The following is a 27,440-nucleotide window of genomic DNA, read 5'->3' as shown; positions in this document are numbered from 1 at the left end:
TGAAGGTATTACTTGTGTCCTTGTGATGTTCTCAGTGCAGTGTGATGAATTTGTCAGGCAGGCTGAGTGTACACTGATCAATGATGAAGTAGAAGTCAACCCCCTGTCCAACACATTTTGCAGGGAGGAATGTCATGATGGCACACATCTCAAGACACATTCTCACGCTGACTCCTTAAAAGAAACTCCTTTACTGCTGATTCAGACACAGTTATTTCTACTGAAAACTGGCATGTTCTTTCCCAAGGTTCTCAATCTTGGTGGTTTGTTCTTCCAGTTATACAGCACAGCTGTAGCATGTGGGATCAATTATAAGGGCATTTCTGAGTGTAAATAAACTGATTAAACAGTACAAACACTTCTGTTTTGAATCCATGCTCTTCAGCCAGAACATGTCCAAACAGCAAACATGCATATTTGACCTGATGATTGAAAGCCAATGAGCTACTCTTAAAATCATGACATTTCTCTTAAGACAAAACAACAGCAAAGTCGTTCTGCTTAAAAGAGTTCTGCTTTTGGAAGAACTTATTTAAGTGGCAATCTAGAGAGCAACCACATCCTGGCATTGAAATGCACTTCAGATGGATTACCCATCAATGCATCATATTTACATCACGTAACGTAATTCTAAACTGTAAACTAAACAGACATACTAAAGGAGGCACCAGTTCTTCAATCTTCTGTCAAACTGGTCGAGTGTGTATATTTATAACTAAAATAAAAGGTCAAGGCCAAAAGATTTACTGAAAGAATGCAGAGTGTTATCTGAGCAAAGTTATTTATTGGATACCACCTGTGGTAGGCAAGCATGAGCAGGATGAAGAATGACTGCTGACACAATCAGTATCTAATATGATGACACATACAATTATGAGAATTCTAGATAACTGCTGCTCTAGATCTTCTTCTTGGTATGCTTCCTTATCCTCCTCTCCCTCATCCTCTCCATTCATCTGGCACCAAACAGTGGCATGTTTCTGATTAGAGCAGAAATCCAGCTTGCCCTGCTGTTATTAGAAACAGGTTCGGGGGAAGGAGAGGCTTGTATGAAGGAGGAAAAAACACTACAAATGGAGCACTCAAAAAAAAAAAAAAAACGAACAGGTTATGTACAATATGTGTTGTCAAGGCCTTGGAATGATTACTCTTCATGGAGATTATATTTGAGCAAGTACGTATTGTGACTGTGCTTCCACCTGGTACAAGAGTTTATTTTGTGTTTGTTACAGTCAGGTGTTTGAATTCATCTATGACAAATAAGACACATACTAATGTCAGTTCCATCACAACCCTTTGGTAGCTGTTTTTTTTTTTAAGATAAGATAAGACAAGATAAGAAAAGAATACTGTATTGCTGTGCAAAAATACAAGATTATAAAAAAATATTCCCAGGGTTCTTCAGACAACATAAAGCAACAATATAAAAAAACAGACACTTAAGTATAAAATAGTAAATTAAACAAATATAAGTTAAACAAAGGGGTCCAATAAGACAGTAGGATAGGACAGGATGTGCAAAGGCACATGTGCAGTTGCATGTAGGTGTCCCTAATGATTCTGGAGACTCTGCTCTGACATCTGAACAGATAAATGTCCTCAACTGCTGGTAGCTGTGTGCCAATGATTTTTTTTTTGAGCCGTCCTAATGACCCGTTGCAGAACCTTCGGGTCTTCATGAGACACGCATAGCACACACATGACCACCTCATAAATTTAATTTAGACATTTATGGTTTCATAAATGTCTAAAAATGACTTATAGGCTAGTATAACACACCAATAAATCCTTACATAAGACTTGTTGACTAAAGTCTTACCACTTCCATCATTTAACATCTTATATCCTAGTAGGCGTCAGCTTGTGTAAATGTAATTCACCAACACGAAACTCCTACACATCTGCAGAAATCTGAAGCAGCAGTTCATAGATCAAATCTCTTCACAGATTGATTATAAATTTACATAGATGTACAGTATGTGTCAGATAAGAGAGGCTGCTAATACCAAATGCATCAGATAAAAGATAAAGTAAAATTCCCTTCAGAGAGCATATAAATGTGACTGTGATTGTGTGGAAAAAATAGAACATGAAAATACAGAAATTACAAAAACACTGGAAGTGATATCTACAGTGATGTCATTTCACTCTGAACAAATGAAATCAACCCAATCCTAAGTTTTATAGATAGCAAAATTAGAGATTAAAGAACCACATTATTACATCATTTGTTAGAAATAACATAATTGAAACAACTCAAATCAGATGTAGTACAGGTCATGCAGATCCAGATGTTTAGTTAGTAATGATTCTGTGTCTGCAGGTTTTACTGCTGTGGAGGAATGTGTTTGTGATTCCATGTGCAATTTGGCCTGTAAAGATTTCAGCAAGGTTAAAGAGAATTCTTTCAGCTTTTACTCCCTAAACACCAAGTTTCATTACCCAGCCATTGATGTAGGTCAGTGTAGTACAATTTCCCCATGATATAACAGCAAATAATGACATATATATATAGAGAGAAAGAGAACACTCGGTTCTCTTCCAAAGCATATAAACCCCATTTCACACAAACCCGTGACAAAGGAACATAAGGTTACCAATAAAAGCTGTTGAAAAACAACAGACACACTTTGTAGTTTTTGTGTGTACTTTACTGTTAGCACTAAATGTACCACAGCCTCGATACCCTCTGTTGTTTGAGACCTGCAGTTGTCTGTATAACTCATTGTGAGGTTCTTCATCCACCATTGGCCATCGTGTCAGTCAGATAACAGAACACTGGTATAAAGGGATTTTGGCCAATAGTGAAAAAGATTAAGGAAAGGAGACAGAAATATCATTAGTGGAAAAGTCTGTAATGATGTTTTGTCTCAGTGCTTTTGTGTAATTGTCAGAATGAGATCAACGCTGACAACTTGCCAGTATCAAGTTCTCATGCTTATTTCAATACAGTGTGAAAAGTGCTGGGAGAAATAGAAGATGATGTAGTAATAATACATTATATGGCCAGAGGTTTGTGGACACCTGACTATCACATCACATCCATATGTGGGCCGTCCCTAAACTGTTGCCACAACGTTGAATAGGATACAATTGTATAGGATGTCTTTGCATGCTATAACATTAAAATTAACTTACACTGGAACTAAGAGGCCCAAAGCTGCTCCAGCATGATAATCCCCTGGGCATAAAGCGAGCTCCATGAAGACATGATTTGCCAAAGTTGGTGTGGAAGAACTCAAGTGGGCTGCACAGAGCCCTGACCTCAACCCCACTGAACACCTTTGGGATGCCGATTGCTCACAAGGCCTCCTCACCCGACATCAGTGCCTGGCCTCACTAATGCTCTTGTGGCTGAATGAGCACAAATCCCCACAGCCACGGCTCCAAAATCCAGCAGAAAGCCTTCCTATAAGAGTGGAGATTATTATAACAGCAAAAAGGGGGAAAATAATCTGGAATGGGATGTTCAAAAAGCACATATGGGTGTGATGGTCAGGTGTCCACAAACCTTTGGCCATAAAGCATAGAAATCACTTTAAAAACCTAAAAACTTAAAATTCTTCAAATTCAAATTCATGTCCAGGTGCCAGTGACAGCAACGATAATGTGTGAGGCTTTAAACATTCAATGAATCCACAATACAATACACACAGTCTGTCCATCAACATAATGGATCCCACCTGTTTTACAATGGCTAAAGCTAAGAGTTATTTGTAAATCGCTAATGTAATAGTAACTGCATGGTTGTCCGAGTGATTCACCCCCTGCAGTGATGATCTATACCTAATTAAATGCTATGCGTATGTGAGAGTGTAAGTACTTTAGACAAGCAGAAAAGAGAAATTGGCTAAGGTAGACCTACACGTCACACCAGTTTCTTAGTGTACAACACTCAGACATCTGTATTGGCCTTTTCCAAGTAAACAGTCTGTGTTAGATTATGTTGTTGAGTAGAGACTGTGGCCTGTTGTTTGCATCGGTATGTTCAATGACTCTACCTCTAATCTTTGTTTTATTCGTGTCCTCTACCTCTAATCTTTGTTTACTTCTCCAGTAAGTTATGGTGTATGCCGCATGTAAGGAATAAAACACTACTGGTTGTGCAGTTTAAATCCATTTATAGCCTTATATTATGTAGATGATGCCATACAAGTTCCTGTGAATGAGTTGTTACTATAGAAATTATACTGCATTATAAAGAGCACATTAATATAAACTTGTGATTTGAATTAGAGTCACACTGCTGTCACAGCTGCTGTTATAGAAAATCGATCAACATCATTGGAATCGAGAATTCAACAGTGTTGTGGTCTATATTACTGACAGCTTAACACAACCATGAACAAAATACGCTTGACTTGACAGAGAACATAGGTACAGTAGGGTAAGCAGAACACATTCAGGACAGCATTCACTTAATATCGATATGTTGTCCAGTGTTGGAACAACAGTACTGGTGAACCCAAATAAACATCTTGTATTGGATTAGTTATGGACTGCTTCCTGTGGCTCACAGCGTACTCACACATCTGCACTTTCGTGAAGTGTATGTCCCCTCTGAAATTTGTGCTCGGTCCACCTCCCACATGCCTGGTCATTTAGGACCACATGTGCCTCATGTCCACGTACAGTATGTGTGTAAACCCTGATCTGTTTCCTTTTCTTTGTCAAGACTTTGCCTTTGTCTCAATATTTAAAATGAAGTCTTTATTTTTTTTATCTCTGTATTATGGATATATTGTATATTGAAGAGAGGGGCACGGTGGCATAGCGTTTAGCACACTTGCCACGCACCTCCAATGTTGGGGGTTTGAATCCTGTGTGTGCAGAGTTTGCATGCTCTCCCCGGGCTTTGGGGGTTTACTGCGGGTTTCGTCCCCCATCCCAAAGACATGCTTTACTTCCAAACTGTCCATAGTGCGTGAGTGTGTGTGCCCATCCAGGGTGTCCCCAGCCTCGTGCCCTGAGTGCCCTGTGCAGGATAAGCGTTAGAGAAAATGGATGGATGGGTGTATATTGGTCTCTTCTGGGTCTGTGTGGTGTTGAGGCAGATGGATCAAATTCATTTGGAAATGTGGAAAATAACCCAACACTGGGTGGTTGAACCAAACAAACTGCCTAACACTAATAGACAGTTTTCACAACTAGCAAGATTTATAACATTCATAAGTGAAGGCACGTTAGTCTGATATTTTTCTGGTGTAGATGCTGTGTATGTTATATGTTATGGCATGCACAGATTTTAACATTGCTGAAGAATCATTTTCTCAGCATAATCTGTATGAGTTATTTTTATCTACATTATTGATTGGCTATTATTGATTGAAGGCAGCCATGCAGACTGACACAAACACACCCACTATCCCGACCACCCCGACTATTCCCTCCCACCCCAACCACACACACACACACACACACACACACACACACACACACACTTCTCTATAGCCTGATTCCAATGTCTCACCCATTATCAGTTCAGTCATCATTTACTGATAAAGGCCTTTAATTGGCTCCTTATGGCAGTCAGACAATCAGAGCAGAGCAGACTCGTGCTGTGCATACATGAAGGACTGAGACAATGGCTTCAAAATAACGAGCAGTAATTACATGATAGACAGCAATCAAAACACTGGTCTGTGCGCTGGGCATTGTTATGGTTTTTATACATGCCGTCTTTCAAAACAGCATTTTAAAAATTTCATTGTAATAGAATTATGCTTCAGTGCCAGTGATAACAAAAATAACATTAAATCCCATTCAATGAAATTACCTTTGTCCATGAACCCATGCAGAAACAACCATACAATATGCACAGCCTGCCCATCATTAGAACGGATTCTAATTGTTTTACAATGGCTAAATCTACGAGTTATTTGGAGATCGCTAATGCAACGCTAATTACACTGTTATCTGAGTGATCCACCCCCTGCAGTGACGATCAACACCAATTATTGTGTTTGTGTTTGGGGAAAAAGTGTTAAAATACACTGTAGCAGAAAATGCCGTTTTAAAATGGTTATTAAGATGGTATACACTACAGTGGCATTTACAACTGTTACATAACTACAGAACATGTGCGCTAAGATATCTAGCTAATTTAGCTAAGGTTAGTGATCTGGATCTTGAATGTATTGCTATAGTTTGACAGGTTTTTACTTCTGTTCTATAAGGATATAACTACAATTCAAGACTCAAGATATCCACGATATTCAAATTTCTACTTGTGTTTACCAAGACAAATGTTAATTCGCCGATTAGCTTTGCGCTAATGTTTTATAAAGCTGCAGCTGTAATGTCAGTAAATACAAGTCATTGTTCTTTGCAATTTTCATACACATGCCAAACAGACCATTCTAACATGTCATTAAATTTCCTGTTGTTTCCTCTTCAGACTCTGAATCAGTGTGAGATACTGAGTATGAGTGATTTATGCATAAATAACATTAAACACACATGGAAGCCTGGCAGAGAAGGTAAATTGGCTAGTGCAGACATATCCTCAGTGTCAGTCCCACAAGCACTTAACACCAATATATTGTCCTGTAGTTGAACAACAGTGCTGGTTTATCCAAATAAACAGTCTGTGTTGGATTAGGTACAGACTGCTCCCTGTAGCTCACAGCCCTTTACACATCTGTTCAGAAAGTGTACTCAGCTTAAAGATACATAGCAGTATATGCTGTTCTTATGGTCTGTTTAGACACTTGGATACATTTGGTTTGAAATATTGTTTACAACAAATTGGAACACATGAAAACACTAACAGATGTTGTTTCAACAAGACATATTTTACATTAACATTAAAGCATTGATGAGGTGGTTTGGAGCACCTTCATTCCTGATGTTCTACGGCAAAAGAGATGAAAATGGTAAAACAAGCGAATTTTTTAAAAATAATAATGATAAATAAATAGATAGAACTAAATAAATAAAAGAAAGAAAGAAATAATTTTTAAAAATGCTATATATGTTATGGCAATCGGTTCCTCCATTCACTATCTCCATTGTCTCTCTTTCATTATCACCTTAGCAATCATTAATTGATAAAGGTGTTAATTGGCTCCTAATGAGACGACAGAGTGGCAGACAATCAGACAGCAGGCAAGAGCTGTGTACAAGGGAAACAATGCGTCTGCTTTCCACCACAATGCTTCAGCCAAACTGGGGAATTAGATCTTATCCTCTCACTGGCTCTTAACTTTATCATTAAGGCCTGTCACCACTGAAGCAAAGACATGTCCACTGCTTTACTGCTAAATGTTTCTTGTAATTGTGATTGCTTTTTAAATGGTAGAACTTTTGGGTTAGGTTTGTTTGGCACAGGACTACACAAAAGGAAGAGAAGTCAGTAATTTAAACCTGAAAAAGCAATATTTTTTGGCGTATACCAGCATGTTTTCATAACATTTACAAGATTTATTTTGATGGGACTAAAATGTAGGTTCACGTGCCAATAACAGCAAAGATAATGTGCAAGGCCTTACATAGTAATCTGGGAGATATAAAGCGGGAAGTAAGTAAGATGTTTGGCATTTGTCACAACATTGGAATTCAGCATTTTTTGCAGAAATGTAAGAGAGAGAGAGAGAGAGAGAGAGAGAGAGAGAGAGAGAGAATGATTTGTTAGGCTATGATCAGTAAAATTACATACAATCTATATTACATTTGACACTCATGATAACTTCTAATTCTGATTTGATTTGCATTGTTAAAGTAGGGCTATCTTATATCTGTACGAATGTAATACATTAACACAGATATCCTAAATACTGAAATAAAATAGGTGAGTAAAAAAACCAGAAGCCTGCTATCAATTTGCATTGCCAGTCAGTGCTCCTGCTGCAGACTGCTGATTGCTATTGATAATTATGTTTACTGACATCGCCAGAGTCGTCTGTGCAAAGCGCTTCTGCATATTACTCCCAGCATGGGGCTGAAGGGGTCTATAGGGGGTCTGTATTAGGCTAGAGGGGGACTGTTTGTCCAGAGGCAGGGGCTGAGGTCAACAGCAAGCAACCTTCTGCATACCTCTCCATGCTCCAGGTCTCTATGAACTATTTGTCTGCCATTCAGTGCCTCACCCCGCGTATTCCTATGAATGGAGGTGAGCTGCTTGCTTTGCCCCATTGTCGAAGCCTGTTATCTGTCCATTAGCCCAGACGACCTCATCCCTGCCCCCCTCCTTTCACCTCTGCAGCTGATAAATACACTACTGTCACCTAAGCACAGGGTGTCGAGGGGCGGTGCAAGCAATTTTGCTAATCCTGTAACTACTAATTGTCTCCTCCTATCCTATGGCTTTAACAAACACAAGCACAAGAGAAAGAGTTGCTGCATATGGGTATATAAGGTGCAGGACATGTGCTGGTCGATCACTGATGCCATGCAGAGAGAGCTTCACAGATAGGACTGACTGCCATTTGGTGACACTAACATCGACTAGGCATTTCCAGCTGTTTTGTGTGAGCACTGAAAAACTTGTGTGAGCACTGAACATGAACACTACAGTGAGGTTCCTGCACATCCTGTTTGTGTGTATGTGTGTGTCAGCCGTTCAAGCTCGGATCTGGGCCTGGATGCTATCGATGCCATACAGCCCACCAGAAGAAGGACCTATGGGGCTGAGAGAAAGACAGACAGAGACATCTCCTAACAGTCAAAAGGGTGATACGGTGAGTAGGTGTTTCCTATGTGTGTTAAAAATTGTGGCTAATCTGTGTTCATCTTTAAGTTGCACTAACCCATCCAAAATTCATTTTGAAAACATGAAAACTGAAATTTCAACAAATGACAAAAACTAGCCCATACATATGCTATGTAGATTCTGATGGAAAATAAAACTTACTCATTATTAGCCACCCGTATTATTTAAATGTTTGAAAAGAAATAAATGGGACTGCAAATAGCCCTTTGTTATTCAATAATTCTCAAATACACTGTAACCTAGAAACACATTGATTATCACTGTAATTTTGTACTGCATAGCAAATAAGGTACCTGTAGAGAAAAAAAAAACAACCTCTCAGCAACAAAACTGGTCTCCTTTGCATTCACTACTCAACCATAGTGAGCTCAGATGTTAACCAAGCTACTGAATTTGCATGTGGTTACCCGAATTTGGTTCCAAATATGTGCGTCTGGTTGTAGGTGGGCTGTGACCATGATCGTGCCTGTGGAAAGGGTTTCTCCTGCGACCGCCATTTTGGCCTGTGTGTTCCCCTAAGACAAGAAGGGAAATACTGCCGGCGAGATGCCCAGTGTGTGCGAGGACTCAGCTGCATGTTCGGCAGATGCATCAGGAGCATTCCAGAAGGACAGGAAGGTAAGGGCAATACTATTTATCACTTCAAAGCACGACAGTATGCCAGTGCATGATGAATAGGAATTCAGCGTTTGCATCTGAGTCTAAATTGTGCTGTCTGTAATTCTCATCATCATCTCAGGTGCCCGGTGTAAAGTAGACAAGGACTGTGGGGCTTCGATGTGCTGCGCCCGTCATCATGGTGAGAGGGTGTGTAAGCGTCGATTGGTACTGGGTGAGAGCTGCTTCGTGCCAGATGGAGGACTAGCATTTAGCATCAACCAGATCTGTCCATGTGATGAGGGCCTGCTGTGTCGTGGAAATGGTCAGCCACAAAAAAGAGAGTAAGTTTTCTTTCTCATATCGAATTTCTGTAAGAATTTCCTACTTCCTTTATAATGTGGATAAAGATGGTAATGTATGTCAGAGCTAACATCTTTTTGTTATTGTTCTGCAGGACGGAGTTTGTGTACAATCCTGATCCAACCAGCTGGACCTGCCAGGTTCCAAAACACTGAGAGCCTCCTACTGTACACCTAATTTATTGAACTATTGTATATACTGCTTTTAAATTGTACATATAAATAAAGGGTTTATTCTTTCAAGCTGTCTTCAGAAATATGAATGTATTTATTTTCAATACAACTTTCTATTCTGCTTTCGCTTACCTAAACTTTCTACCTTTTTTGGTTTTAAGCTGATGTGATTTTAAAAGTGATAATAGCTAATTTAGTTAATTAGTTAATTAGTTATTAGAAGTTAAGTGTGGAAGCACAACATAATTATGTTGAATATGTATCATTCAATAGTCATGAGCACATCATATGGAATTTATAGCCTCACACTTTCAGCCATCATAAAAAGTGTGGGGAAATAGCCGACACTCCTAGTCAGATAAAGCAAAACTGCCATGGCATATGACCACAATTATTGCCATTTTAAAACATGTAAAAGAGCATGTACTGTAACAGTTACACATTTATAAAACTTTATAACACAGCACTGTTGGATTGGTCAGAAGGTGTTGATTTATTTTCTATAACTGCAGCGCTGGTTGTAATTCAAATCACAGGTTTAAATAAATGCACTTGTCCTAATATGTCTTGTATGGAGGACAATCTACATAATGTAAGGCAACAAATAAATGGATTTTTAAAATGTGTTCTTATTTAACAAACAACAACAACAACAACAACGAAACATATAACCATTGTTATAATGAAACTTTCTGTAACTAGACATTAATTTAAAATTTATGGTAGTAGTATCCAGTGTCAGAACTTTGTAATAGTCTGTAAGTTTTCCACACTAGGGATTCTTCAGGACAGAGGACTTTCTGCTTTCTCATTTCTCTATAACATGCCAGGCAATTTTGTCTTATTAACTTTCAAAAAGAGAACTAATTTGTCTCTCAGACGTCACACAACATTTAATACAATTGTAAATGATTAAAAAGCATGAGGTCTTTCATTAATAAATTAAAAATTGTAAATCTTTGACAAATCGTTGAAGCATAAGAGGAACAAAACTTTTCAGGACATGCTGTTATTGTAAAATAAGCTCTAAAATAACTCTACTTAGAGAAATAGTGCATCACACCATCCCATCCGTGATTATGTTCCAATTACAGCATGACCTGTTGTGTTTTATTCCTTATATCAGGGGTCTTCAATCTTATCTGGAAAGGGCCGATGTGGCTGCAGTATTTTATTCCAGCCAAATTGGAGGCATGCTTGATAGTTGACTGGAGACCAAGAGGAGCTGATTAAAGAAGTGGAAAAAGGTGTGGTTCCTGCTTGTTTGGAACAAAAGCCTGTAGCCACACTGGTCTTTTGTGAATATGATTGAAGACCCCTGCCTTATACAGGGTGTCCCAAAAGTCTCCATACTGTACATAGAGGAACACTTTTTAGCAAAATGTCTTCCAAAATTGTTTATACTTAGTTTATGTATATATAGATAGGGCGGCTGTGGCTCAAGTGGTAGAGCGGGTTGTCCACTAATCGTAGGGTTGGCGGTTCGATTCTTGGCCCAAATACTCCACATGCCGGAGTGTCCTTGAGCAAGACACTGAACCCAAAGTTGCTCCCGATGGCAAGTTAGCGCCTTGCATGTCAGCTCTGCTACCATTGGTGTGTGAGTGTGTGTGTGAATGGGTGAATGAGACATATAAGTGTGCCATTTACCATTTAGATAGCCTTTAAGAATTCCTTTGACAAAAGAAGAATGTAATGAAATCATTCTAACGGCTGAATCGGGAAGCTGTCACAAGGTTGCGATGGACTTTAACAGGAAACATGGCGAGCACATCACACACGACACTGCTGCCAAACTGGGAGCCAAAGTTGGGAGAGACGACTCTGTGTGTGTTTACAAAGAAATGGCAATCATGTAGAGGATGTTTTATAAATAAAGTTACATTTTGCTAAAAAAAAAAAAAGTGTTAATATCCCCTATGTATGGAGACTGTTGCGACACCCTTTATAATAAATATACATCCTGTCAAAGGTGTGTAAATCAACAAAGCTATGTAATGAATGCAGTAAGTGCTCCACTGTGTAGTACTGCTGCAAAAATATGCATGAAACTGCTTCGGAGTAGAGATAAAATGAATTAGTTTCAATGTGCTTTGTGTTGCAATGATATGGTACTGGGCATTGCTGACTATGATCAGTCTAAAAAAGGACAATTTTATGTTATGCATTTGATTCTGTCGCTTGCTAAGTTCCACATTCACAGATCCAAATATTCAAACTCTAGACCTCTCTTTTTTGTTGTTGTTTTTATTAAAGACTTCGAGCAATATCTTACATTGCTTAAATTATCTCAGAACAAAAAAAGACTTTAAAAACATTATGTTTGTAGTTCTTTTCCAGTTTTTATTGACTTGTAATTCTCCAAACTTGTCAATATTTGCAATTTATTTTCGATTGAATCCTCCTCCTCCTTTTTTTTTTTGTTTCTCACTGTTGTTATCTGTTATTGGCTGTATATTGCTTTGAGCATTAATAAAATAATTTTAAAAAATAAAATAAAATAAACAATAAATAAATTAATTAATAAAGAACATTGTGCCTTTTATTTTGAAGTGTAAAAGGCGGAAGTGGAAGCGATTGTTTCGGGATGCTTCACCTGAGTTCATCTCAAACAAACGCGCTCAAATTTTCGGTTTAATGCAGTTTTACAGGAAAAACAAACTCAACAATGTCGACGGCAATGAATTTCAGCACAAAATCATTTAAACCACGACCTCCTGATAAAGGGTCATTTCCCTTAGACCATTTCGGTAAGCCAAGTCATGTATATGAATAGAAAGGTTACGCACAACGCGTAGAGTTGAGCGCAGTACTCATGCGTCATTTGACTCATGTTATCTGCGTGTTATTGTTGCGTGAACATTACGCAGTGCGGTACGTTTGTGTTTACAGGTGAATGTAAAGACTTCAAAGAGAAATTCATGCGCTGTCTCAGACAAAACAATTTCGACAACACTCTGTGCCGACTACAGTCCAAAGAGTACCTGGAGTGTAGAATGGACAAGTAAGCTGGCTGGAGAGAGGGTTAGTTAAATAAAGTGTTTACAAGTCGTGTATTTACTTACAGATGTGTGTGTGTCTGTGTTGTTCTTTAGGCAGTTGATGGCGAAGGAGCCTCTTGAGAAGCTCGGCTTCAAGGACCTGATGGATCAAGCCACAGAGAAGAGCCAGGAGAAACCTTAACGAAAACAAATTATGACATGTATTATTATTTAAGTTGATATAAAGTGTGGTATAAGGGTATTTTTCCAATAGTGTGTTCATTGATTTAATATATAAAATGTATAAAAATGTTTGATATACTTTAGTGTTGAGTGTATTATTATATATTATATATAATATATATTTATATAGGTGGGGGGCTTAGTAGTTAGCACGCTTGCTTCGCACCTCTGGAGTTGGGGGCTTGAATCCTGCCTCTGCCCCCTGTGTGCGTGGAGCCTGCATGTTCTCCTCGTGCCTTGGGGGTTTCCTCCGGGTACTCCGGTTTCCTTCCCCAGCCCAAAGACATGCACTGTAGGCTGATTGGCATTTCCAAATTGTCTGTGGTGTGTGAATGTGTGTGTGATTGTGCCCTGTGATGGGTTGGCACCACGTCCTGGGACTTCCCTGGGAGAGGCTCCAGGCTCCCTGCGACCCTGCGTAGGAAAAGCGGTATGATTTTGGTCAGACACCTCATCCTACATGCCACTCGCTAGTGTGAAATTCATTTGTAGTTTGTCTCTTGTGGGCAGGTACCATTTAGTTCCGATGACCAACTGTACTTGTCTATATGAGTAGCTAAAGAAACATTTCAGATACAAGTGTGTAAGATGAATCAGCAGTTGCTAATCTAAAAGCAAGCTGCGGGTTATAAAAAAAATATGGGAGTCTGTCAGGAAAAATGCAATGATAAACAATTAGTAGAAGCCAGCTAGCTAGTGTTAGACAATACCTTCACTGCAACAATGCTGGTGGTGTTGATATTGGCAGCAGTCTTGATAAAATACTCGGCATCAAACACTGACTACATTTACATGGACAACGGTAATCTAATTACTGACCTTATTCTGAACAAGACAATATTGTGATTAAGGTGTTTACGAGTTGTTTTTAAAATATTCCTTTCATGTTCCCATTGTACATGTTATAGAACATAGATCGATTAATGTCACACGTCATTACATCCCTACGCCACGCTGTCCCCTCCAGAATTTCACGTATCAACATACAGTTGGTCTTCGTTATGGTACCGTGTACAGTTTTGGGTGTTTTATTTTTAATTTTACAAAAGCTTCAAGTGCAGTTAATTATTTGTCATGCTATACATGCAAATAGATGACTGCTTGAAGCCGTTGACTGCGTCAGAACCCACGTACTTACCTACTATATAGTAACTATACATTTCACCTATTATAGTAGGTAAGTACGCGGTTTCGGACGCAGCCGTGCTCTCTTGTTTGCCGTGAAACGGTTGAGCACACCCGTGTGTGTGTGTGTGTGTGTCCTGTCGCAAAAAGCGGTGAAAACTCCCACACGATGTTAATAGTGTGATTAAAGTGTGTACATGTCTGTAACGCACTTCAATAATGTGAATAAAATAGAAATATTCCACGTCTTAATAAGATTTGTGCTTACTTCGAGTAGGACTTTAGTTGGATTAAGGTCATCAATAATCACTGTTTACATGCTAGTTTCTTAATCAGAGTATTGTCTTAATCGAGTTAATAACGGAATATTGTTGTCCATGTAAAGGTACTGACTGTTTCAGTAAATGCTTGATCAGCACTACGTTCTCCATTAACATATATTGGTTAAAAATAGATTGATATCGTTGGAACATCAGCCAGCACTGCTATCCGTCTATTTTTTTTTTCTCTTTGCTGCTCCACTATTCCACTATCATTTTATTTTCAAATTTGGGAGGCTACAGCTTGAGTTCCCTTGGACTTGGAGGCCTGTGGATAATGGCCCTGTTGACCCTATGATTTATCTTTCAAGCCAGAAGCACCAACATGCTATACTACTTAATTTCTAGCTTTATTTCCTTTATAAAACGTCTATACACATTTTGTGAACATTAGTAAATGGGAACTAATTGCAGATAGTAACTAAAGTTGTGAGTGGGGAACTGAAGAAACATCTGACCACATGCCATAGGATTGGACTGAGGAATCATCTGAGCTAATTGTTTGGATTTGTTACTTTTCTGTCATATCTAAGTTGCATAAAATTAAAGAAAACCTCAACTTAAATGTAACTTGCTGCTTTGTCACTGTTGTTCAGTCCCTCAAGGATTTAGCGATTGTAGTTAGGCTTCAAATTTCCTAAATGTTGTGTTCATTTGTGAAGATTATCTTATGAAATATGTAAGAATCATAAACTGTTGTTAGTCACAAAGTTTATTTGCTGCAGTAATCCAAAAGGCAATGGAAAAATCCTGGGGTGGCCTGCAAAAATACCTCATCCCTGCAGGGTTGACGACTTCCGGATTAGTGTCTGACACTTGAGAAGGGGACGGACACACACACACACCTCTCTTAATGCGGAGATAAAGTCCAGCCGGCAATTATTACATTCATAATGGCGAAGATGCCAACGTGCATGTTACACCAGTCCCATTCACGAAGCGGCAGATTTTCTCTGGATAAAATTACATCGTGAGAAAACAACTTTTGTTATTGTCGAGATCACGAGAAATGCCCATTAGATAATCCGACCCAGCCTAGATTTAGCCAGGAAAAGCTAAGGCTCAGTAATACCTACAGAAATGATGAATGAAATCTGCAATAGGATCGCCAATATGATTAGACTGACCACTGGACAATCATTATATACAATGAGAGAGAGAGAGAGAAAGAGAGAGAGAACCGCTTTCATGTGAGGTTTTAGTTTAGTGACACAGGTATAGAAAACAAAAGTTACTCTCTTAGTTACACGCTACTAATCTTTTCTCCAGACAGCGTTTTACTCACTTGTACGGTAGCGTGGCCGAGCGGTCTAAGGCGCTGGATTAAGGCTCCAGTCTCTTCGGGGGCGTGGGTTCGAATCCCACCGCTGCCAAGAAGTTTTCAAACTATTCTTTGATATTGAGACATAAACAAAATGATACATGTAAATTAATGCATAATAGATGTAACGGTGAACCATCTCAAATATTATAATACCATGTTGTCTGAACCAAGACGGTAAAGCATATTAGAAAAGCATTGCCATTGTGACTGGTCTCTTATTTTGAAAGCAATCCCAGTAGATGGGGTAGAGATTTTGTGTCTTCCTTCACACCACTTCAGAGTTGCCGGTTAAATGTCATTTGGGTTTCTTTTCAGGTCAGTGAAACAGCCTTTTCATTATGTGTCAGTATGAGACTTGTGCTTGTAAATCTTATGTTTAATATATAATGGTAATATAAATATATGTTAATCATTATTAAAAATGAATAGATCAATGAAGCACGACAAGGGCTGTTCTTTAATTCTTGCACTGACTGTGTGCTCTGCTGCTATTGGGGGAACTCTTCAGTATGGCTACAATTTGGCCATCGTCAATGCACCCACTATCTACATCCAGAAGTTTATTAATGAGACGTGTATGGAGAGGTGGGGCACAGCTCTGGACTCCAATCAGGTGGTCCTTATCTGGACCGTCATAGTTTCTGCCTTTTCCCTTGGCGGACTGTTTGGGTCGCTGCTTGCTGGCCCTCTGGCTATCCGCTTTGGACGCAAGCAAACCCTGCTGCTGAATAACTCTTTCCTTTTGGTTAGTACACTCATGGCACTGAGCAGTCGCTCAGCCAAATCCTTTGAGATGATCATCATTGCTCGTTTGCTTGTAGGAGTTAATGCAGGCGTGAGCATGAACGTCCAGCCTATGTATTTCGGAGAGAGTGCTCCTAAAGCCATGAGGGGTGCTGTTGCCTTTTCCTCTGCTGTTTTCACAGCAATGGGAATCCTATTGGGGCAGGTGACAGGTTTGACTGAACTGTTGGGGCGTGAGGCTCTCTGGCCGTATCTTCTAGCCAGCAACGCTGTTCCTGGCCTGCTCCAGCTGCTCACGCTTCCTTGGTTCCCGGAGAGCCCTCGCTACCTGCTCATCGACAGAGGCGATCGAGAGGCCTGCAGTCGCGCTCTTACCCGCCTGAGGGGCTGTAATGTGTCTGATGCTGAGATGGAGGAAATCTTGGAGGAACAGAAAGCAGTCGGTGAGGCTCGAGCCAAATCACTCTGGGAACTACTGTCTGATCGTAGTCTTCGGCGTCAGCTGTGCATTGTCATGGTAGCCAGCAGTTCCATGATGCTCTGTGGGAACGACTCCATCTACTTCTATGCCTCATACATATTTCAGGAGGCAGGAATACCCATGGATAAGATCCAGTATGTTGCCATTGGCACCGGTGCTTGCGAATTCACCGCAGCTGTAATGTGTAACTTTCTGATTGAAAGACTGGGTCGTCGCTTGCTCCTTGTTGGCGGGTACGTGTTCATGGCTGGCTGGGCAGTGGTGTTCACCCTGGCTCTGTCTCTGCAGGGTAAAGTGGCTGGTATGCCCTACCTGAGCATGGCATGTGTCTTTGCTTACATCCTGAGCTTTGGCATGGGTCCTGCAGGGGTAACCGGTATACTTCCCACCGAACTCTTCAACCAGATGGATCGACCTGCAGCTTACATGATGGCCGGCTCCATGATGTGGCTCAACCTCTTCTTGGTGGGAATGGCCATTCCTTTCATAGTCAACAGTATGGGCCAGTTTTGTTTCATTCCTTTCTGTGGTGTGTGTGTGGTCTCATCCATATTCATCGGTCTTGTCTTACCTGAGACAAAGGGGAAGACTATAGCTGAAATCACTGCAGAGTTTGAGAAACACAACAAGAAGGCCTCATCTAATTCAAAACAGGACCACTTACCGCTACAGGAATCCAAACACATTATCCATCTGAATTCTGATGATTGATAGAGTTCATACAAATTGATTATACCATGTATTTTACATTATTGTTCTTGCTGGCTTTGCAATATCATCAAGTCTGTGCTGCATCCATTTTGTTAAAGGTACAGTTATGTGTTTTGGGAAGACATTGGATTCTTCTACACAGATTCCAAATTTTTAAATAATTTCTAATTGAGTAAATGGTCAGTTATTCATACCTGAGCGTTATTTAATTTGCTGTTTGATGGTAGTCCCAATGTCAGTGTCTGAATAAATCTAAATAATATTCAGGGCATCTTAAAGTTTGCTCGTTTTGCTGCTGGAAGCTTGTGACTGTTTGTGATTAAAACATTGTCTGCCTGGGAACAATAACCCATGCCTCCAGTGACAGACATTGGGTAGGCTGATTTTATTGACAATCAAATTATGTCAGATTTTTTATTATTTATTTATTTTATTATTATTCAGATAAATTCTTTCTTTACTCTACCAAAAACAAATTATGCATGCTGTCTCTGTATGTATACGTATTAATATTTTAGTAGTTATTTCTGTGTATGCACTGATAAAAACATTGTACAGGATAAGCTATTTATAATCTAATTTAAGTTTTAAAATGTAAAATTTATATTTTTGCTGCAGTGTAAGAGATTGAACTATATGTAATATGTTATTTCAAACTCAGAGATTCTCTTTCACTATTCAAATGCTGTTATGTTATGTATAATGGTGCTCCATACATAAATTATGGTGTCTCCTTTATTAAGAATGCTATGAATAAAAAGTCATGGTATTTGATTGTACTTGAAATGAATTTGTGTTAAACCACACTGATGAAAATACTGTGCATGATTGTAGTGCCTTCAAACAAATTGCACTTCTAGTCCTTTACTCAGTAGTTTTATCTATTATATAAAAACTCCAAAGCAAACGATGTTTCTTTGAAAGAGTTTTTTTTTTTTTTTTTGTCTGTATGTCTTACAGATCAAGGCAATCGTTTTAAACTACATGTTTGCAAACTTAGAACTGTATTAGGTGTGTTATTACCTTCCAATAGATGGCACTGTATCCCAAAGACACTCTTGGCTGTTCTCATGTACTGTCTTGACACTTTATCACTGCATACTGATTCTTGTCTCATGTGAACAAGGTCACTCTCAGCATGCCAATTCATGGCCAACAGATGACATGATAGCAGATGGAAAGAGTTCATTCTGCTGTTCCTCCTCCAATTTTAAAACTGACCAACTGTTTCCATTCTAATCTCTGTATACAAAAAAAAATATTTATGCTCATATCAAGCAGTGATGCAAATAAAGCCTTACATGTGTACAAGATCATAATAAAGTTGTTGAGTCTTTCTGAAAAGGAAGCATAGAATTGCATCAAAAGATTTCTCTTTTCTTAATTATTCGTTCCTGGAAGATTTTGAACAAACTCAGGATACTGTATAACTTTTTTTTTTTTTTTTTTGTCTGGAGGGGAGCAGAACACAGACAAAAGGATGAGGTATGAGCATTTTCTTCCACCATCAACAAGCTACCACGACAAAGAAAAAGCAAAATACTTTTGCTGTTACCTTGAGATATCAATACTGGAGTCCATGATAATTTAATAACCCCAACAGACACATGGACACCATGTCAGAAAGCGCAATTCATTTCAAACTGCCTCCATGAACATGACAATGAGCTCAGTGTGCTTCAGTGACCTTCCCAGTCCCCAGCTCTGAATCCAATAGAGCACCGTTGGGATGTGGTATAATGGGAGATTCACAGCATGAATGTGCAGCTGACAAATGTGCAGCAATTATGTGATGCAATCATGTTAACATGGACAAGAAACTCAAAGGAATGTTTCCAACACATTCAGGAATCGGTGTCATGAATAATGTTTGTAGGTAACAAAATATTAATGGAAGTTAATGTTTTACTAAAGTTGACTGAAACACTGAGAAATGCTTTTAGTGCAAATTGGGATGGTGTCGTACTGATCACACAAGACCTTTTGTACGTCACTTTAGTCATTTCTGTCTCCAGCATAATGTTATTATAAGATAAATAACCTGGTATCCTCTAAAATATGATGCTTTGGGGTTATTTTGCAGTTAGTGTCAACACTGATGGCATCATGAATTCAGCTAAGTAACAGGAGGTTTTAACCTAAAACCTCGTTTCCTCTACTAGAAGGTTTAAACTTGGCTTTAGATGGATCCTTCAACAAAAATAAAGACCCCGCTCGTCCAACATCCAAATAAGCTCAGAAATGGTTGTGGGAAAAGAAAATCAGTGTTTTGCAATGGCCATTCCAGTCTCTGGCTTTGAAGCCTGTTTTAAACATGTGGTAAGAACTGAAGATGGATTGAGACATAGAAGAGTGGGGCAAGATGTTCTGCAAATATCCTCCATCCTTGTTGGCATTACAGAGATAGGCTTAGTGCTATTATTCTCTCCAAAGTAAACCTCAGCAAATGTTAATAACACTAATTTTGAAACCAGCACTTTGCAGGAAAAAAAGAAAGAAAGAAAACTCTTTGGTTTGAAATATTGTGTTTGAATAAATCTGGTGTCCCCATATGTTTTGCCTCAAAATTTTTTGTTGATTATTTTATATACACTCACCATCCACTTTATAAGGAACACTTGTGCACTTGCACATTCACTGAGTTATCTAATCAGCCAATCATGTGGCAGCGGTGCAATGCAAAAATCATGCAAATACAGGTCAAGAACTTTGGGTAATGTTTACATCAAACATCACAATGAAGAAAACATGTGGTCTCTGTGTCTTTGATTGTAGCATGGATATTGGTAGCGGGTGGGCTGGTCTGAGTATGATCTCCTGGGATTTTCACATTCAACAGTTTCTAGAGTTTACACAAAGGATTTCATGCATTGTGCTGCTGCCACGTGATTGGCTGACTGGATAACTGCATAAATGAGCAGGTTGTTCAGGTGATCCTATTGAAGCGACTACATTTTTCTTGCTTGCATTAAGGGCGTAATTCTGGAGCAGTCTGAGTCTGTGACTATATGACCTCTCTCCAGCTTGCAAGTTTCTATGCCTTAATGTATTTCTGAAAGTGTAAATAGGAGTATTTTGGCATAATAATGACAGCAATTACTCCATGTTCTATCAAGGAGAACATGGTGTACCTCGTGCCAGCTTTCAAGAGTTTTTATCTGAAAGCTCTAAAAGAAGGAACAATAAGAAGTAGTGCTCCATCAAACAGAGCCCGTGGCATTTTAATACATAATATGTATTTTTGGAGAGTCTTTATGATATTGGGGATACATTTAGGAGGGAAACATGTATGACTTCTTACATTATTGCATTTGCAAGATTTCTGAGAAGAATGGACTAAAAGCTGTGCCTCAGAATTAAACCTAACCATCTGAAAGCTACAGTCATGAAATGAATCGGACATTTAATGATTGCAATAGGAAAGTGATTATAGAAAATGCACAAGGAGAGAAAATAATGAAACTAATCCTAATCTTTTCTCTCCTCATGCATTTTTTATTAAAACTGGATCAAGTAGCTATGCAATACGTTCACTATTAAAACTATGGTTTGTGGTTATAAATAACATAATATGTATTGTTTTACTTAAGAAAGGAAAGAAAACACAACTTCACACAACTTTGATTTACAAATGATATTTACTATGCTGGAGAACAATAAACATCAAATATAACATCATAATTGAACTGAAAAGAAAAGAAACGAAAAAGCAGGCATGATATTGCACATTTCAGTGCAACTTTACACACAAAAATAAAAAGACACTTAAAAAAAACCTAAAATTATATTTTATTATTGCTACAGATTAATTTAATTATGCAATTCGAATGCAGTGTCACCTGTTACTTATAAGATGCCCCCATATAGGTGACTAGGCATGAGCGAGAAGTCTTTGTGGTAATGGTCTCCTTAAAAAGCACATAAACATACTGTAGCACAAGGAAAAATAAAGAAAAATCCAGCAACACCAAAAGTTATTATGTATCAAAACAATACTGCACACTGTGGGCACCAAACAATTAAAATGCTTTTGCAACCTAATACCCCTCTTGACATATTAAAATCCTAATCTTTATTAAAGGAGTACCACTAATTCAAAAGTTGAGCTAGACTGAGAATCGTAATTTGCTCACAATACAAATCCTTCCCTATGTACGTTTTGTAGCTGTTTTCAGTTCAAATGTTGTCTGTATGTATGTTCTCACCACTGCTCTCACCTCCATGACCTGGGTTCGATTCCTGGGCAGGGAACTAATTGTGCCACTGGGTCGCACTAATTCCCAGCCCCAAATAAAATTGTAGGATTATGTCAGGAAGGCATAATCAGGCATAAAACCTGTGCCAAATCAAATACAATGATCCGCTGTGGCAACCCCTAATGGGAGCAGCCGAAAGAAGAACAACATTATTTTACATCATTATTTACAAGAGAAACCAGTGATCTCTATTTAAAATGTGATATTGATTTTTAAATTTTTTTTAAAAATTTTTTGCAGATAGTGAATGGAGAGATAGATATAGCCAAGGGCAAAAGATTGAATCCCCTGTGCTTTTGGAGAAAAAAAGGGAAAACTATTTTAAAATTTATTTACAAAAAATTAATTGTAAGCTCTTCAAAATGAAATGCAGGAAAACAGTGCCCTCCTCTAATATTGGCACCCTTGGTAAATATGAGCAAAGAAGGCTGTGAAAAATTGTCTTTATTGTTTAACCTTTTGATCTTTTGTTTAAAAAATTCACAAAAATACTCTGCTCTCATAGATATTGAACTGATTGCAAACACAACACAGGTTTATATATATTTTAAAAAAGTTAAATATAGGTGTGCAACAATTATTGGCACCCCTATGAAGTCATATGAAAAATATATTTGATGTATATTCCCATTGATATTTAAATTGTTTAGTACACCTGGGTGACTAGGAACAGGGAACTGTTCAACCATATCTTCCTGTTTCACAGGAATATGAATATGAGGTAACTCAAATTCCCTTAGTCATTCAGAACAATTCCCTTCGTCATTCATAACTATGGGTAAGACCAAGGAATATAGCTGTAATGTGCGACAAAAGGCTGTTGAGTTTCACAAAATGGGAAGAGGCTATAAGAAAATTGCACAAGCCTTGAAAATGCCCATTTCCACCATCAGGGCAATAATTAAGAAGTTCTAGTCAACTGGAAATGTTATGAATCATCCTGGAATTGGACGTGTGTCTGCACTGTGAAAAGGATGGTTCGAGTGGCCACAAAATCTCCAAGGATCACTGCTGGAGAATTGCAGAAGTTCGTTGCGTCTTGGAGTCAGAAAGTCTCCAAAACTACAATCTGAAGTCACCTACATCACCACAAGTTGTTTGGAAGGGTTTCAACAAAAAAGTCCCCTACTCTCATCCAAAAACAAACTCAAGAGTCTTCAGTTTGCCAGACACTACTGGAACTTCAAATGGGATCGGGTTCTATAGTTAGATGAAACCAACATCAAGCTTTTTGGCAATAAACATCAGGGGTGGTTTTGGCGCACACAGAGAGGCAGACATATGGAAAAGTACCTCATGCCCACGGTTAAATATGGTGGTGGCTCTTTAATGTTTTAGGGCTGTTTTTCTGCCAGAAGATCTGGACATTTTTTTTAGGATATATGGCATCATGGACTCAGGTATCAACTCAAATATCAACAGATATTAAATGAAAACCTGACTGCCTCTGCCAGAAAGCTTCAAATGGGCTGTAGTTGGATCTTCCAGCAGGACAACGATCCAAAACATACATGGTACAAAAGTGGTTTACTGACCACAAAATCAAGGTCCTGCCATGGCCATCCCAGTCCCCTGATGAAACCCATAGAAAACCTGTGGGGTGAACTGAAGAGGAGAGTCCACCAGCATGGACCTTGAAATGTGAAGGATCTGGAGAGATTCTGTATGGAGGAATGGTCTCAGATCCCTTGCCATGTATTCTCCAACCTTATCAGGTATTATAGGAGAAGACTCAGAGCTGTTATCTTGGCAAAGGGAGGTAGCACAAAGTATTGACTAAAAGGGTGCCAATAATTGTTGCACACCTATATTTACCACACCTATATATATATATATATATATATATATATATATATATATATATATATATATATATATATATATATATATATATATGTGTGTGTGTGTATAATTTTATTCATTTATTTATTTTTTTGGGGGGGATCTGTGTTTTGCAGAGTATTTTTGTCATTTTTTAAACAAAAGATCAAAAGGTTAAACAATGAAAATCATTTTTCACAGCCTTCTTAGCTCATATTTACCAAGGGTGCCAATATTAGTGGAGGGCACTGCATCCTGCAACAAGACATCAATCCAAAACAACAGAAAATTACTTAGAATTGAAGTTTTGACAAAAGATCTAAATGCTGCTCAGAGGATATGAAAGTGCTGGGAGCAGTTATAAAGGTGAAAGGTGGGCATGAACATTATTACAGAATATTCATATTGCATTCAGAAAGGGCAAAGGTTTGGTTTTGAATGCAAACTTTTGAATATGATACACTGTTTGAAATCTATTGGGATCATGAAGACACAGCTCTAAAACCAAACATATTAATTACATTTTCAACTTCATTTTGTTGTAAATATGCTAAATTTACAGCATAGATAATAAAGTTATAAGATGTACAGTTATAAACATAATGTAAATGTATATACATGAGAGTACACTCAATGTCCACTTTAATAGGAACACCTGTACACCTACTCATTTATGTAATTATCCAATCGTTCGATCATGTGGCAGCAGCACAAATGTGTAAAATCATGCGGATATAGTATTGGTTTGAGTATTTCATAAACTTCTGATGTAATGGGATTTTAACATTAACTAAAGCTCTCGACCTGTGTCTGCATAATTATTATTATTTTTTTGTATTGTGCTGCTGCCACACGATTGGCAAATTAGATAACTGCATAAATGTGCAGTTGTTCAGGTGTTCCTAATAAAGTGGATGGTGAGTGCATATGATAAATAGCACATATCTAGCATTACACACATTGGAGGAGACCAGAAGAAACAAATAAATAAGGAAGTATAGAAGAAAGTATGAATAAGGAAATAAAAAGACCAAGCAAATAAGATTGCAGCTGCATATACAGGTATGTAATACTTTCTGCCATTATTCCCTGTTGGATGATCTACTTAAAGCTTTATTTGATCACTCTGGAGTGATGTTCTAATTTAAAAATTGTGTGGGAAGTGTCACAGAGTGTATTTGTAAGAACCCATTAATAGTGCTCACATTCTTAAATAAATGAAGCTATATCAGTGTATAATCCGTGTGTATATGTGTTACACATAGAGATACAGGATGAGTTAGAAGATTCAGTCATTCATCCAAAAAAACTGGGATAAACTGATAGTGGGATAAAAAACCCGGAGTGTAGTGTGACAGGTTGAATTTTATCCTCAATTTTTATTTTCTCCAGGGAACCATGAAGCATTTCAACAGAGCTAATCATTGTGTGTGAAATATGTCTGCTTTAAATGATCAAATAAGATATCAAGTAAAAGCCCTTTAAGAAGACAATGAGGCCAGCATCACTGACAATAAATCTTTTCATATTATAAATGTTTCCCCTCAAAGGATACTTTCTCTTATTAGTGGCATAGTATCCCTCTTTGAACCTGATCGGCTATTCACTTTAAAGTCTCAGCTCTACACTTAGCACTGTCTTCATTTACATAAATTGGAAATGTGCAGACAGCTTCTCTGGCTAATTAGATTCTCAAGTACAGTGTTGTTTCAGACTCAGTGTTGGTGAGGGGGCACAGAATGTTTTTTTTTCTTCTTCTTCCAGAAACAGGCTCATATGGTTTGTTTTTGCCTCTCTACTTTTCCTGCTTTGACCTGGTCATGTTGTGTTGATGTTGTTTGGAGAACAGGAGCACATTAGAGTGTATCTGCAAAAATCCTAGAATAAAACAGGGTTTTCATGCAGGGAACAAAGACAAACTGGTGACTGAAAGATGAACGGATGGAAAGACTGATAGAAGAGCGTGATTGTATATATATAATTTTATATATATATATATATATATATATATATATATATATATATATATATATATATATACATGTCATATTTTTTTAATAAAATTTGTTATTTACAGAGTAAGATTTTTTAAGCTCAAAACAGTATTGTCCCCTGTAATGTGTGATTAAACAGAAAATTGGCAGGTAGGTTGTTTGTGAATCACGCTAAATGCGACATATTGAGGCAGATACATGGTATGTGTTGGTATAGCAACGGTGGCATCTCCAGTCACCAATATCTGCAGTGTTTGAGTTTTGTTTTTTATGCATTAGTTACACAGTGGTATTATTTACACAGTCTAAAATTCTGTATTTTTTTCAATCATCCTGCAATAGAACAAATGCAGATACAAGAGTATCATATAGTGATTTTATTTATTTATTTTTTTAAACTCAAAGGTGCAATAGTGTTGTGTAGATTCTTGTGTGGAGGCAGTAACTTCAGGGATTGTGGGATTGATTAGATCAAGTGGTATTGTGTTTGGAGGTCACAGAAAAGTCACAATAGAAGCTTGAGGCTCCAATACACTGAAATTGTTCATGATGGGATAAATAATTATTAAGCCTTAAATGTCACTATAGGCAATTAGTATATAAAATGTTGATGCTAATGAATGCATAAAATGTAGAATACAAACATTGCACAGAGCATGCAAAATGTCTCACAAAACAATAACAATACCAATTCGTTCTAAATCATACTATTATATGTACTGCCTCTCCCTAAACTAAATTTTACATTTTACAAGTAAATAAATCATATGGCCTATATTCAAAGTAATACTTCCATCATCCACATCTAGACAATTTACTGAAGTGACTAAAAGCTATTCCATTCTCATTTATAATGGTGCACAGCCAATTATTCATAATGTTACAGTACCTGCCCAATGTGCTAAATCTTGGTAAGTTATTTCTTGGGGGTCTCAATGAAGAAAAGAAGAATATTGAGGAAAAGAATGATAGATAAAAGAAAGTTTATTGTAGTGAAGAAAATTTACTGACAGCCATGCTTAAATAAAGAAGAAAATGAACTCTTCACTAACACTGTGTCATTAACACAGTAGCCAGCCTGGCTAAATCCCTAAGATAGTACCATGTAGTCCAGTGCACACACTCACCACCCACAACCCTTTCATTTATCTCCACTGAATGCTCATCCAGGGACGCTTATCAGAATCTGCTCCGCTCGGCTATCCGTTTCCTTTGGAAGACAGAGGGAAGTGATGTTATAGATTGATAGCAGGACACCTAACAGGCATTTGGAAAGAAAAAGATTTACAACCTAGTGATTCCAGCATGTCCCTGATATTAGATGTATTAAAGTGATGAAGGAGATATGAAATAGTAATCTTTTGCATTTTACATGACTCCAGGCAACGGAGTCAGCAGCTTAGAAGGAATGAAACATGGCTTATACCATTTATTGAGTGACATTACACTTTGTAAGGATATCTAAGGATTAGCTTTTTAAAGATTGATCACCTTTATAGCAAAAAGACAAGTTAAACAAACAATAAAAAAAAACAGATTCTTAGCTTGGTGTACATAGTTTGGTGCTGGCCTGTTACTGGAATATCTGCTAGATGAC

At 38.1% G+C, this 27,440-nt stretch overlaps 2 protein-coding genes and 1 non-coding gene across 3 annotated transcripts; all 3 read left to right on the top strand.

Annotated features, from left to right (window-relative positions):
• Positions 1–12,408: 12,408 nt before the first annotated feature.
• LOC128617043 (cytochrome c oxidase assembly protein COX19) lies at positions 12,409–13,145 on the top strand. The gene is made up of 3 exons (XM_053640007.1): positions 12,409–12,593; positions 12,736–12,847; positions 12,939–13,145. The coding sequence occupies exons 1-3, from the start codon at positions 12,512–12,514 to the stop codon at positions 13,024–13,026; spliced, it is 282 nt and encodes a 93-aa protein (XP_053495982.1). The 5' UTR covers positions 12,409–12,511; the 3' UTR covers positions 13,027–13,145.
• Positions 13,146–15,803: 2,658 nt separating this feature from the next.
• Positions 15,804–15,885, top strand: trnal-aag (transfer RNA leucine (anticodon AAG)). Its single transcript has one exon. It is a non-coding gene; the product is annotated as a tRNA-Leu (tRNA).
• Positions 15,886–16,181: 296 nt separating this feature from the next.
• Positions 16,182–19,144, top strand: LOC128617047 (solute carrier family 2, facilitated glucose transporter member 11). The gene has a single exon (XM_053640011.1). It carries the CDS (start codon positions 16,258–16,260, stop codon positions 17,770–17,772), a length of 1,515 nt encoding a protein of 504 aa, XP_053495986.1. The 5' UTR covers positions 16,182–16,257; the 3' UTR covers positions 17,773–19,144.
• The last annotated feature ends 8,296 nt before the right edge of the window (positions 19,145–27,440 follow it).

This window comes from Ictalurus furcatus, chromosome 13 (genome assembly GCF_023375685.1).
Source record: "Ictalurus furcatus strain D&B chromosome 13, Billie_1.0, whole genome shotgun sequence".
NCBI classification, from domain to species: Eukaryota; Metazoa; Chordata; class Actinopteri; order Siluriformes; family Ictaluridae; genus Ictalurus; species Ictalurus furcatus.
This window is presented reverse-complemented; position numbering and strand designations above follow the sequence as displayed.

What these genes read in the sequence shown, in the direction of transcription:
- LOC128617047 (XM_053640011.1), top strand. Translation starts at nt 16,258, where the DNA reads ATGAATAGATCAATGAAGCACGACAAGGGCTGTTCTTTAATTCTTGCA.
- LOC128617043 (XM_053640007.1), top strand. Translation starts at nt 12,512, where the DNA reads ATGTCGACGGCAATGAATTTCAGCACAAAATCATTTAAACCACGACCT. An exon ending in ATTTCCCTTAGACCATTTCG is followed by an intron (nt 12,594 to 12,735) that starts GTAAGCCAAGTC and finishes TTGTGTTTACAG; the next exon opens with GTGAATGTAAAGACTTCAAA. An exon ending in CTGGAGTGTAGAATGGACAA is followed by an intron (nt 12,848 to 12,938) that starts GTAAGCTGGCTG and finishes GTTGTTCTTTAG; the next exon opens with GCAGTTGATGGCGAAGGAGC.